Genomic DNA, 14,140 nt, shown 5'->3' on the forward strand with positions numbered 1-14,140 from the left:
ACACACACACACACACACACACACACACACACAAACAAACAGATAATTTTTTTAAATTATAAAATTTTTCAGCATTTGATCTGAAAGACAATTGTTTTAGCACATTTTGAAATAATAGCCTATTATTTATTACAAAGGGATATTTGGAGAAAGAGGCCTCAAAACCATTTGCAATCTATCCAAAACCTGTCCAAAAATAGTTTTGGTTTTCTTCGGCCAGGTACATATGTGAGAGATAGAGAGAAAGAAGCATCCTCACCTGGTGGCCCAGTGTATGGTCGAGTGTGTGAAGTATCTGCAGGGTTGGAATTAAAGGTGGTAGGAGGTGCTGCAGCAGCCGTAGCGATCTTCCGTGGACTGCCACTCTGAACAGTTGAACAACTATCGTTTAGACTTGGAGCATCCTGCAGCATTTCATTCAAATCCTTCTCAAATGTGTCCTCCTCATTGTCCGGTGCACCATTAGAAACAGCACGTTGGGGGGTTTCAGCTGACATGGCTTCTAAAATAAAGAAAATCAAATTTGACACATTTTAAAACTGATGAGTATGTGTGTGTGTGTGCGTGCGTGTGTATGTGTGCGTGTGTATGTGTGCGTGTGTTATGAAAGCCACAACTATGTTCGGGTCATTTTTATTTTATTTTTTATGGTTTTCCATAAAAGTTACATATTTTTCATAGTTTCAAACATTAATAGTCCTAACTCCATCAATACTTCTAGGTTCTCATAATCTTATCTGATAGCATATGCTATAATTGGTAGTCACTGAATATAATGTAAGAGAAACATGAGTGTTTCGAATGCATTCTCTTGTTTGGTCTCAAAAAAAAAAAAAAAAAAGAATTACTGATTTGTAATATTTTAATTTATCATTGAAGTCTACTAAAAACCAAACTTTAACATCATTGAATCTTTTACCATCATCATCATCATCATTGTTTAACATCCACCTTCCATGCTACATGGGTTGGACGATTTGACTGAGGACTGATGAACCAGATGGCTACACCAGGCTCCAATCTGATTTGGCAGAGTTTCTACAGCTGGATGCCCTTCCTAACGCCAACCACTCCTAGAGTGTAGTGGGTGCTTTTACATGCCACCAACACGAAGGCCAGTCAGGCGGTACTGGCAATGGCCAAGCATTTTAGAAAAGACTTGTAACTGATATATGTGATACTCCTAAAACAATTGAACAACTGATATCCCTTAACTTAGTTAATTAATCAACTAATGAGCCAATTTTAGGTGATGGCATTTGAAAACCAAAACAAGTAAAACTAATCAGTTAAAAATATAGATCTCTGTAGAACAAGATCTCAAAAGTTGGAAAAAACTGGAGTCTTATGAAATACTACCAGCCAGGTGTGTGAGAAACGTTTAACAAATAATTAATGAGACCAATATTCTTCCATTAATGTACAAATATTCTTCCATTAATGTACAAATATTCTTCCATTAATGTACAAATATTCTTCCATTAATGTACAAATTAATGTTACAACTCAATAATTACATTGTTAATATTAGTCTGCTTAAAGGCAGCAAACTCGCAGAATCGTTATCACTCCAGGCAAAATGCTTGGTGGCATTTTGTCTGTCTTCATGTTCTGAGTTCAAATTCCACTGAGGTCGACGTTGCTTGTCATCCTTTCAGCGTTGATAAAATAAGTACCAGTTGAAAACTGGAGTCAATCTATTTGACTTAACCCTTGTCTGAAATTGTTGACTTTGTAACAAAATTTGTAATTAATATTAGTCTGCCAAAATTTTCTTTCAATTGCTTGTTGAAAAAATGTAATTCTTAACAGTTTTAAAAATCACAACAAAGTAAAAATATCTAAAGCTGATTACATGTGTGTATGATTCTAGATACAAGAGAAGTGTTTTCCTCATATAAAAAATTAGTTAAGTCCATGTAGGGGATTACTGTAGTATTTTGATAGTTAACAAATAAAAATTGAGGATATGATTTCCCAGAGATATGTAATAATAGTACATTAAGCTTTGATGAGATAATGAAGATATTCATTAACTATTCTTATCACAGCAAATAATTGTATCATCAGCAGCAAAAGCATTTTACATTCACTTTTCCATTTTTAAACGGGATGGACCATTTTTCTGAAACTCTTTTATAATCAGAATCTGTTCCTGTTGCCAATCCATTTCATCACATCTTATGACACATGGGAAAGTGGTGTACTTATTCTTAGTTTGGGACACATATGGTAAAATGCAAATAATTGTTTCTATAGCCTTTTTTTATCATTATTAATAATACTGTTTAACTTCTATAAATAGTTAAACAATTGATCAAAACCAATAGATTACTGTGAGCAATAAGAAAAGCTAAATATCTACCAAAAATGTTAAAGAATATTTTTTTTAAATCAGCTTTCAAGCAAACAGTCAGCAAAAATGGTCAAATTAGTTCACTTTAATTAACCTCCTTAGAGTAATTAAGAGATTTTTAATGTCACAAGAAGATCTACAACAGTCTCAATTTCTGACAAGCAACATTTAAACAGTGAAAAAATTAATATTCAAATATGTGCTTCCTCTTGGATAGATTTCAGCTTTAAGTAAAGCTAAGCAATGCAATAAACAGCAAATAAATAAAATTGATAGCTCAATAAAAAATAATACAGTCTTATTTATTCATTCATTTTGTAGAGCCTCAGGTCAACAGCAATAATAAAATAGTCACTCAAAACAATCGGATGTTCATTGTTCTTTGTTCTTCATTGTTTCAGATTCACCTATTTAGTATTATGCATTCCAGAAATAACATACAAAGTAGTTTGTAATTTCTACATACACTAAAGGATACAAGAAACTGAAGTACTTTTTAGAGTGAAAGGATCAAAAATTCTTCAAATTGTCTCTTTTTATGATGTCTATGCAGTCTAAAATGAAAAGCCAAGTCAAAAAATGTGATACTAGAGTTTGAATTATGTTGGTCACATCACTTTATAAATGCTAGTGAACAGCTACTTATTCCTGCACTAATATTTTTTAATGGAAGGCAGCAAGCTGGCAGAAACATTAGCACACCAGGCAAAAAGCTTAACAGTATTTCGTCTGTCTTTACATTCTGAGTTCAAATTCCACCGAGGTCAATCAACTTTACCTTTCATCCTTTCAGGGTTGATAAATTAAGTACCAGTTGCATATTAGGGAGTCAATCTAATCAACTGCCCCCCCCTCCCCAAAAATGTTGAGCCTTGTGCTTAGAGTAGAAAAGAATATTTTTTAATGGCATATATTTGTATGAAATATATTGTATTTCTAGATAGGGGGATTTGACTGAAAAAAAGTGTAGATTACAATTATACAAAAAAAAGTTAAAAGGGAGAATGAAATTGTTTCTAACATAGGCACTAGGCCACAATTTTGAGGGGAGGAGGTCATCAACTCCAGTATTTGACTGGTACTTTATTTCATCAATCTTAGAGGACAGAAGGCTAAGCTGACCTCAATAGAATTTGAACTCAAAACATAATGAGTCAGAAAAAATACTGAAACTGCCAGCTAATAATTGTACTTTTCCTTTTACATGCCAGAAAAATTACTGAAATTACAAAGGACTTGAATACAAACCACTGGTCTTTGTTTCAAACTTTGCTATAGTAAGTAGATTGTGTTATACAGCTAAAGATGGCATATGACTACTTCCTAAGTTAGTCTAGCTAAAAATAGGCACCTCACCGATTTACTGGTTAAATGGTTAATGGTAGGGAATATTTCATACAGTAATATCTATATTGGCAAGAGCCATCTCCACATGTTAGCTTGAAATAATGCATGTCAAGTAGTTTTTTAAAAATAATTAGCCACACATGAAATTGTTTGGTTTTTTTTTTTCATTGTACTTGGAAATTAGGTCTGTAAACCCAGCTAAAACCAGACCAATTTGCTTTATAGAATGAAAGAAGCAACAAATAAAACAAAGTACATGCTAGAAATAACCACATGCTGAACCAATTTAGCTGTTTTCATCTATTTATATCGTTAGAAACTAGGGGTTTTTTTTTTTCCAGAACAGCCTAGAAGAACAATCACCGAATGGAAGACAGATATACTTGCACAATAAATATTAGCTAACCTGCAGAAGACTGTACAAAAATTGATCCTTCCGCTCTCTCTGTCTCTCTATCTCTTTCTCACACACATACACACAAAAGTAATCCATACAGACCATTAAAGAAGAATATTCCATTTGCTTCAGCAAAAATTCTAACAAGGAGTTATATTGTTTATTGGCCTTATTCATACAGAGCTGAGTAAAAAAATTTGTCATTAATTCACAATGGCAACAGTCAAGACGCACACCCAGTTCTCCTGTCTAGGAAATATGCAGCATGCAGAGGTAATTTTCATTGTTGTAAGCAGTAACAGCACATGTAATTGATGGATGATACACGAGATGACAACTTTTAATTTAAATCCTACCACAGCTTGAAGAGATAGGGTTCTACATGGTTAATTTACCATAGATGTGCTATAGGGAAGGCTTCAGTAAAAACTAATATTTCATCATGCATACTTTACCTTTAAAATTAGTAACACAAACAGTAGCAAATATGACTAGATTAATTAGAATGTCTAGCCTTATGCCTCAGAGTACAATTCATGTCTGAACTAATTTATTCACCTTTCATACAGCAGTAATAACAGAAGTATCAGCAAGCTATTGCAGTTATTACAATCAATTACAAACAAAACCAACTTTGCATTTTGACATAAGAGAAATCTTGTCATTTGTTACCTATTGTTATCCTGAAATGTCATCCCAATCTGAAACTGTTTCTAAATTTAAAAAGCTGACAATTGGATCATTTTTGCCATCTGAGCCACTGTCTGTATTCTCTCATATACTCACCTTCTTGTACCTTGAGAGTCTACCCTAACACCTCATCACCACCATCTTTCTCTCTTTTCCAGCTACTCCCACTTACCCTTATATAATCTGGTGTGACCATGCACCTCCTCTGTAGCAAGGCACTTGTGCCTGGCACTCTCAACACTAGAATAAAGCCACCTCTTTCAATACTACACTCCCACTCAGTTAAGGCCTTTTTTTGCATTGTCTTGCAAGTTATTTGGCAACCTTACTAGGGTTGGTGCACCAAAAAACACCCAGTACACTCTGTAAAGTAGTTTGAGTTAGAGAAGGGCATCCAGCCATAGAAATCATGCCAAAGCAAACAATGAAATCTGATGCAGTCCTTCAGCTCACCATCTAACCTATTGCTAGTATTAAAGATAAATGTTAAATGATGATGATGATGAAATGTAATCATCCATCTATACATCTAGAAAATATTTTAAGAATTAGCTTGAGAAACTTCACCAAGAGAATGGAAAGAATTATTATGCTTAACTAATCTACTGAATGAGTATTAAATGTGTCAATAACATACATTTACTTTTCTATTTTGTCTCGTACACCCAGCAACAACCCTAAAAAAAATGTCTATTTATATTTTCTGTTAATTCATGTTGCCTTTAAAACTATCCAAAAGATGCAAAGTACACAATTTAGATACATCTGGTAATAATTCTCATGAATTAACTAACCCTTCATTCTTCATATACAACTTACATCTTGGTAAACAGCAGACCAAACACACCCGTTCACTATTTTCAGTTACATGAGCACTACACTGTTGATTTTTGTAATATATTTATTAGAACCAAATTCAGTGACAACAATGGGTCCATAAAAAAATACCCATTTTGCAACCCAATAATATGAAACTTGCCAATTTTCAGTGACATATAGCATAACCCACCAGAGCAGTATTTACTTAATGCTAATTTGCCTACCTATACATATATTGTATCTATTAGATGAATAAAGTTATATAGCTGAAAAACAGCACAGATAGAAGACTGAAGACCTGAATGAAGACTACATAAGGAAACAAAACCTCTTCTATCTTCATGTAAAGGCTGGAGAATACGGTTACTGTTATAGTATAATTAGACACACAATTGAGTTCTATGAGACTCAACACCTCTTTTACCCACACTAACAGGAACAAATGTGCTGTAATTTTATTGAGCTATGTGTAGGGCCATTGAGAACAAAGATTCTAAGACACAAATAAAACACAATAATTTTATGGTATACAAGCCACCAATACGCTAGTGCCTCAGCTATCTGCAATTAATATATGTCATATAGATAACACATACCTTCCTTATTCAATTACATATTCAACTGATTTCACCTCATTTCATTCTGAAATGTCAATGAAATTTAGACAAAAATAATTTTAGTCCTGAACACTTTTATGTTAGCGTCAAGAATTAATATGAACAGAATATTTGGCAAACTTCCATTTTTTGTTTCTTTGTTAAATATACTGGATGACTAATTCTTTGTGCTGTTTTGAAGTATAATGCCTTATTATCCCACCTTTCCAATTAGCTTTGTCTTCAGTTCCACCACCTTGCTACTTGCTACCCAGCAAGACCTCAGCTTCATCCACAAGATTAATCAGTGGCCATCACTGCTTTCAGCTTCATCTCACATCTTGATCAAATCTGCGCATTTTATCATCATTTGAAAAAGCTTGACATTCCAACAGCCTATAGTGATTATAATAAACAACTGACAATTCAATGCAATGTCAAAAAGAGTGAAATAATATGAGAAGCAGATGACATGCCACTGAAACTGCTGTCTGGCGAAGATAGACTATTTCAGCACTCTCACTAAAATCTAGAAAAACAGTAAGGAGGATCATACAGTTCAAATGAAACATAGTATTCAACACGGTTGTGCACTTTCGTCAACTTTATTTAACTAAATGTTTGACTGGGTGATATCCACTGTTCTTCTTTGGTACAACAGGATTTAAGCTATACTCTTTTACTCTTTACTCTTTTACTCGTTTCAGTCATTTGACTGTGGCCATGCTGGAGCACTGCCTTTAGTCGAGCAAATCAACCCAAGACTTATTCTTTGTAAGCCTAGTACTTATTCTATCAAGAATCTTTTGCCAAACCGCTAAGTTACGGGGACGTAAACACATCAGCATCGGTTGTCAAGCGATGTTGGGGGGACAAACACAGACACACAAAATATATATCAATATACACAAGAGAAAAAGGCCAGGTCAGTTCCTTCTCAATTTTAGTCGATTGTCAAAGAATATGTATGAGAATATGTATATGTATATGTATTTTTCCATATGTGTATTTTCATACACTGTTTTTAACACTGTTTTTAACAATTTCACCTTAATATGACAATCAGTATGTAACACTACAAAGTTCATACAAAGCTTTATACTTTAAATATATTTTATCATCAAAGAATGTATATATGCATTTTAATACTCAGACTGTCTTTTAACATTTTTTATTATTCTCAAAGACTTTTGATAATCTTTTTCTAAAAAAGTGAAACCGGTTAAGTAAATAAATATTTTTAAAAAATAAGTGCATTTTCAAACCTTCTTTCATATATATATATATATATATATATATATACGACGGGCTTCTTTCAGTTTCCGTCTACCAAATCCACTCACAAGGCTTTGGTCGGCCCAAGGCTATAGTAGAAGACACTTGCCCAAGGTGCCACGCAGTGGGACTGAACCCAGAACCATGTGGTTCATAAGCAAGCTACTTACCACTCAGCTACTCCTACACCTATGATAAATAATTTTTTTTAATTTTAACTGTACTTAATAACATTTCCCTTCTGAGCTCATCCTATATTGATCTGCAGATCATGATGGAAGACTTCTTGAAAGCTTTAAGCTAAGTCGGTTGAAAGTTAAATGCAGTCAACATCAACATCTTATGAGCTGACTTTAGAGGTGGCCAAAGTTAACAACATTCAAAACTAATGGAGGAGTTTGTTTACTTTGGCTCTTTCTTCCTCCTACAACTGGTTATGTCAAGAAACAATTGAGAAGCACATTATAGTAGCTTGAACTACCATCATAAGATTGGAATTTGCCCTTTGATCCTATAGGGAAATTAAGCTCTGCACAATATTCCATTCCATTCATTGTGATTGTAGAATGTGGTTCTAATCAAGGAACTTCATCATCTGAAAGTATTTGACATCTGATGTCTGAGAACAAAACTATGATACTGTCTTATTGACAAAATGAATCAGATAATCCTTAAATCAAGTTTAACCTAACCAGAGACAGACAACGATAGACTGAAGTTATCTGGGTGATGGTTCAACTGGATAAGGCAGCTTTGTCTACAAGATGAATGATGACATAGTAAATAAATCCTTGTTAACCACAATTCCACTGAAGGAAACGCATTTCTTTCCAGACTGCCTTCTTAACTGTGCATATTTTGTGCTTTCCCTGAACAACAAGTAGCCAGTACAGATCAAACTACCTCATTGGCCTTACAGTGCATACTGTAAATTCCAAGATGTCCTATTAAAAGAGAATAAGAGATAGATGTTAAAGCTAAAAAAAAGACCTACATCATGAAAACACATGCTTGCATAAATATAAACTCACATTCATGCAAATATATGTTACATACATAGCTATTGTATATCTTTCCCATCTGGCTACACTTCAGAATAGTATTGATCTTGGCTACAACACTTGCAACACGTTACAGATCAAAGAATAAGGTTTGTACTATCAATAGGAATTATCACTCACAGAACATCAATAACTACCATGTGGTAACAAACAGTTTACTCTACACATGAAATGCATCCAAAGAAGGAATAGCAGTCAATCTCCCATCAGATTCTAAACCAATGTTACACAAAAATTTTATATTACATTTTAACTACAGAAAATTTGATATCAATAACTTTATAAAAATGTGTTACAATACTGACAGACATTAAATCACCCACAAAGACAAGATATTCTAAAACCCTTGTATCTTATTTGAACTCCAGAATATTAACCAAGAAAAATTCTAAAATGAAAATGATATTGCTATGTTTATTCAAAATGGTTAACTCTTAGCAGATAACAACAACAATATTGACTCAGACAGGAAAATTGAAATATATTTTATCAGACTTCCATTAGAAACTAAAAGCTCTGTGAAATAAATATATTGCTGATGAAAAACAGAAGTGTGTATACTTTTAACTATCTCTACACAAAAATATATACACTGACATTTATGCATAACCAGACAGAAAGTAGCATAAAAAGTTGCAACACAGTTTTTATCTTATTCGTCAAGCCATAATAGATGAAAAGCCAATCCAAAAGGATTGTGAAACATGATTTAGCAAATCAATACAAAAAAAAAAATAATAAAATAATTGCAATCAAGCTAAACTATAAACATTTTAAAAATAACAATGCATCTTAGCAATTTTATAAAGAAACTCACACTTTGTTTGTTGCTAGTAAAATGTTATTTCTATACTAAAAGGAGATATATATATACATTACAGACAAGAAGTATAATAGTGTTATTTTGTTTTATATAAGATAGTCAATGGAGGATGGACAATGTTGGTGATTCTTGCAAGCCCTACCAAAAAGGTGCCAGTAAATGTTAAGCATGAATATTGCAGATCAATGTTTGCAGCAAAAGTATGAAATTTCAGTGGAAGTGCTGCAAATAGAACCATCTTGATTGTTAAGTAGAGACAGGATAATTCAAAAATGTTGATAGAGACCATCTTGGCAAAGAACTGAAAGGCTCTGCTGCAACTTCGTAGTTGGGAAAAATTGCAGGCTATGATAAAGGAACCTTTACCTTTCTGATGGCAACCTTGCAGTTAGTGTGGTGGGGGACAAGAAAACACTGACATTGGAGGGAATACCAGAGGGATGACATTCTGGGGAGGGAGTATTACAGAAAATGGCTAACGTGGGGTCTGAAGAGAGATAAGTGGGTCAAGGCCTGAGTGGAAATGGAATAAGATTAACTATGTCTGAGGAACAAAAGTCATTAAGTTGTAAAAAAAAAGGCATTCTAACATTGTCAAGAGACTGCTGACTGTGAACCAAAGTTTGGCAAATGATTTCATGATAGTTACTTGGGTGGCCTTTTTTTTACCGTCTTTTTCTTGAGTATTGTCTAGGTTGTCTGTACATGGAAATTTAGCACGGTCTGTACTAGATATAGCAGTAGTACTCCGATCTGAATACATGATTAGTAATTGCAGGAAGCTGAACTATTTTCTAGTTCTGGAAAGAAGGACCAGTCTTTGTGATGTACCCTTTTGACAGGTAGAGGATGCATCTAGGAGACCACTTGACCCACTACAGGCAGCAAGACCAGATGAGATAATGTAGCATCTGGGAGAGGATGGCTTGGAACTAAATGATAATAGTGTAAAAAGCAATTGAAAGCAGACAAGATTTGAGAGAGAGAAGAGGCGCTAGAGACAGACAGACAGACAGACAGACGAAGACTATGAAAAATATGTTAATACCAAACAATTAGGTCAGGCCTGAAAATGTTAGACTTCACCATTAGCATGATGCAAGAAAAAAATTCAACCAATCATTGCATGGAACAACACATGAAAAAAAAATTAAACACGACATAGTCCTCCAGGTTAAATTAATATCATCACAGCTAATTGATATCATCTTCATCAAGAGGAGTCTTCAATTGAAAAATAGATAAACATTTTTAGTGCTATACCATACTGCAGAATATAACTAAAGATTTTTAGTCAACACTGTATGTATAGACAAATGCAGATGTAAATATCTTGTCTTTTTTACACTCAATATCTTCATGGACAAAACACAAGAGGTCAAGTGAATTAGTTTCAGTTTGCGTTAGTATTTCATCAGCCACTGTGTACTGTCTTTAACTATCCACAGAGATATATAGATCCAATATTACTTATGCTCATAAATCCAATATTACTAAGGGCATTAAGTAAACTAGGCAGACTAATTTGCAGATATAATAGCAACCAGAATGCTTTGTACATTTCTCAAGAGTAATGACTGAATGGCAGTCTTCCTACCACTACCTTGATAATCAGAGAAAGAAGAACTATTATGCAGGGCACTGCTGGAGAAGCAAGGATAAAACATCCAGCAATTGCCTTCTCTAGAAACCCACATGTGAACATACAGGTATTGGTAGACCAAGAAGAGCATATATCAATTAACATGTGGTAGACACTAGATATCAAGCTGAGGATATGAAGTCTGTTATGAAAAATTAGGACATTGGGCATGGAAGAGTTGCATTGGTCTGGGCAAGTCGCCCAACCAGATAGATAGAAAGGTAGCCAGTTCATTTAGTAAATCACTAGTGCATTAATAGTGCTTTATTTCAATGTGATAATGCAGTAGAGTGAGAGTGAGTGAGTGAGTGAGTGAGTGAGTGAGTGTGCGCACACGCACACACACACGCACACACACACACACACACACACACACACACACACTTTTAGTCAACACTGAATGTATAGACAACTCATTAATCAAACCTGCTGCCAAGAATGTATTGTATGTATGTACAAGGTGATCTATCCACTTTACTTTAGGCACTTACTAATAGTGGGTTTAAAAGCAAGGTTTCCATAGATACTTTAAAAAAAAAGGCACTAAGTTGCTGATGAAATCCCATCACACACTGAAAGTAATCAAGCTGATCCCTTTTTTTCTCCACAGAGTTATTGTATGGCCAACTAAAGCCATGTGAGTGGATTTGGCAGACAGAAACTGGAAGAAGCTCATCATATATATGTGTGTATATGTCTGTGTTTGTCCCCCACCACTGCTTGACAGCTGGTGTGTTTACATCCCTGTAACTTAGTCATTCAGCAAAAGGAACTGATAAAATAAGTACAAGCAAAACAAAAAGTACTGGGGTTGATACATTCAACTAAAATTCTTCAAGGTAGTGCCCCAGCATGGCTGCAGTCTAGTGACTGAAACAAGTAAAAGATAAAAGATATAAAGACAAGGTATTTATATGTGTCTATATATATAGCGTTGACTACAAAAATTTATAGATACTTTCCATTGTACAGTATAACTTTGAGAAAAGAAAAAACTGTTAGTCTGTGTTCTATACCTGGCCAAATAGATAAGAAGCTCGTTTTGCAATCTTGACATCTTGAGCAAATGTCTTTTGCCACAGACTGGGATCAACCCAGGCTTTGTGAGTAAAACTGATAAAATAAAAACTGCAGAAGCCATCAAATGGATTATACAAGTAAATCAGAGGATCAAACAAGTCAAACACTGGATCATGGGGATTCTGCCTGAGGATTAAGATAAGGATACAAATATAAAACTTCACTATTTATGCTAGAGTTCTTCTCAATGTAAGCAGTTATTGCTTCCTGAGGGATGGGAGGGGCAGCAGAAAATCTTATATGAATACTAGGGATAAAAGGGGCAGTAGCAATAGAAGAGATTCATCTGTACAGTTTTTTCTTTTCAGTTTTAGACATTTATTTAAATATCAACTTTAAATGTGATATTATTATAAACTGCATTTTAGTAAAGGAAAAAACAATAATAACTGACTTTGTGTGTTGGCACTCCGTCGCTTACGATGTCGAGGGTGCCAGTTGATCCGATCAACAGAACAGCCTGCTCGTGAAATTAACGTGCAAGTGGCTGAGCACTCCACAGACACGTGTACCCTTAACGTAGTTCTTGGTGATATTCAGCGTGACACAGTGTGACAAGGCTGACCCTTTGAATTACAGGCACAACAAAAACAGGAAGTAAGAGTGAGAGAAAGTTGTGGTGAAAGAGTACAGCAGGGTTCGCCACCATCCCGTGCTGGAGCCTTGTGTAGCTTTAGGTGTTTTTGCTCAATAAACACTCACAATGCCCGGTCTGGGAATCGAAACCGTGATCCTATGACCGCGAGTCCGCTGCCCTAACTACTGGGCCATTGAACCTCTACTACAACTGACTTTAAAGTGTGAATAAATAAAGAAAACCAAATATATACCACCTATGCTAATAGAAAGTTGGTGGTGAGTAATCACTTGCATTGAACTAGTACACAGAACTAAATTACTCTAGTCTGATATTACAAGTATTTACATTAAAAATGGGAGCAAACGTTGAATTGTAGCAAAGGAACATTGCGAAGAATGTTAGAAACAGAAAAGGTTGGGGTAGTAGTTACAAAAATCTCAGAAGCACTGGCATAGTACAATGAATGGGTAGGTTCGTTAAGGAAAGAACTGGAGGATTCATTATCAGAACAAACAACAATGAATTTACTTTGCTGATAAATTCAATAACACTAAGGAGTTTCCATGAGTAGCTGTAAAACCTATTTCATCACACTCAGGAGTTTCCAAGAGTAGCTGTAAAATATATCTCATGTCTGGCTAGCCTCACAGAAGTAAATCCCTGAGTTCTAAAGTAGAAATTGCATCTAGTGTCAGTGGCAAGTAGAGTAATATGCATCGTTTGAATATAGAATGCAATGCAAGAATGAATCTATATTTACCTGGTCAACAACAGTGCATTAACTGCTTAGACAATATATTAAGGTTTTATTTCTCATAATATTTCCACTAGTCAAAGAGACAATTCAACAACTAACCAATCAGATTGTACATGAAAAGTACTATGTAAGAAATTATCAAGTGTATAATAGCTGTGTCACTGACAGTGAGAAGAGAAAAATCATGGAAATTTCTATAAGGTGTCTCTTTCCAAGACAATACTTATATCTTTCTATTACAACCAAAAATACATTTCAATGGAAAGAAGTTTATCATACAAGAGAAGAATCCAACTGAAGTGGTTGGTGCCATCTATATCCTACCCAACAGCATACACAATATGTACCAAGCTATTAACTAAAACAGATAAAGTAAGAATTAATGTGATTTCTTCTACTGCAATCTAATTATATGATGGGGATTTCTAACTAATGTGCAAAATACATGCTATTGAGCATTTCATAAAATTGTATCTGTGCAAAAGAGGGAGAGAAAGAGAGAGGCCACATGTAAAAACCTGTTTGATAGTTAGTTACCATAGCAATAAATCATGCTTTCCTGATTTAAAAGTGCAATCTTTTATCTCATTACAATGACAATGGAAACAAACTTCTCGATACACAACAGTAGACACCTTTATATTTTGACATTTTTTCGTTAATTTTAGTGGAGGCATTTAATATAATTCATACAATTCTTTTTTTTTTTTTTTTTTT

General features: G+C 34.4%; 1 protein-coding gene across 3 annotated transcripts in view; it reads right to left on the bottom strand.

Annotated features, from left to right (window-relative positions):
* The window catches only part of LOC106881312 (arfaptin-2), an 85,436-nt gene that overhangs the window by 43,964 nt on the left and 27,332 nt on the right, over positions 1–14,140 (bottom strand). For all 3 annotated transcript variants that reach the window (XM_014931652.2, XM_014931656.2, XM_014931653.2), the window contains exon 2: positions 260–502. In XM_014931652.2, coding sequence (XP_014787138.1) covers positions 260–497 — 238 coding nt within the window. In that variant the 5' untranslated portion in view covers positions 498–502. The remainder of the gene's footprint in view (positions 1–259; positions 503–14,140) is intronic.

The sequence above is a fragment of the Octopus bimaculoides genome, chromosome 5 (genome assembly GCF_001194135.2).
Source record: "Octopus bimaculoides isolate UCB-OBI-ISO-001 chromosome 5, ASM119413v2, whole genome shotgun sequence".
Classification (NCBI taxonomy): domain Eukaryota; kingdom Metazoa; phylum Mollusca; class Cephalopoda; order Octopoda; family Octopodidae; genus Octopus; species Octopus bimaculoides.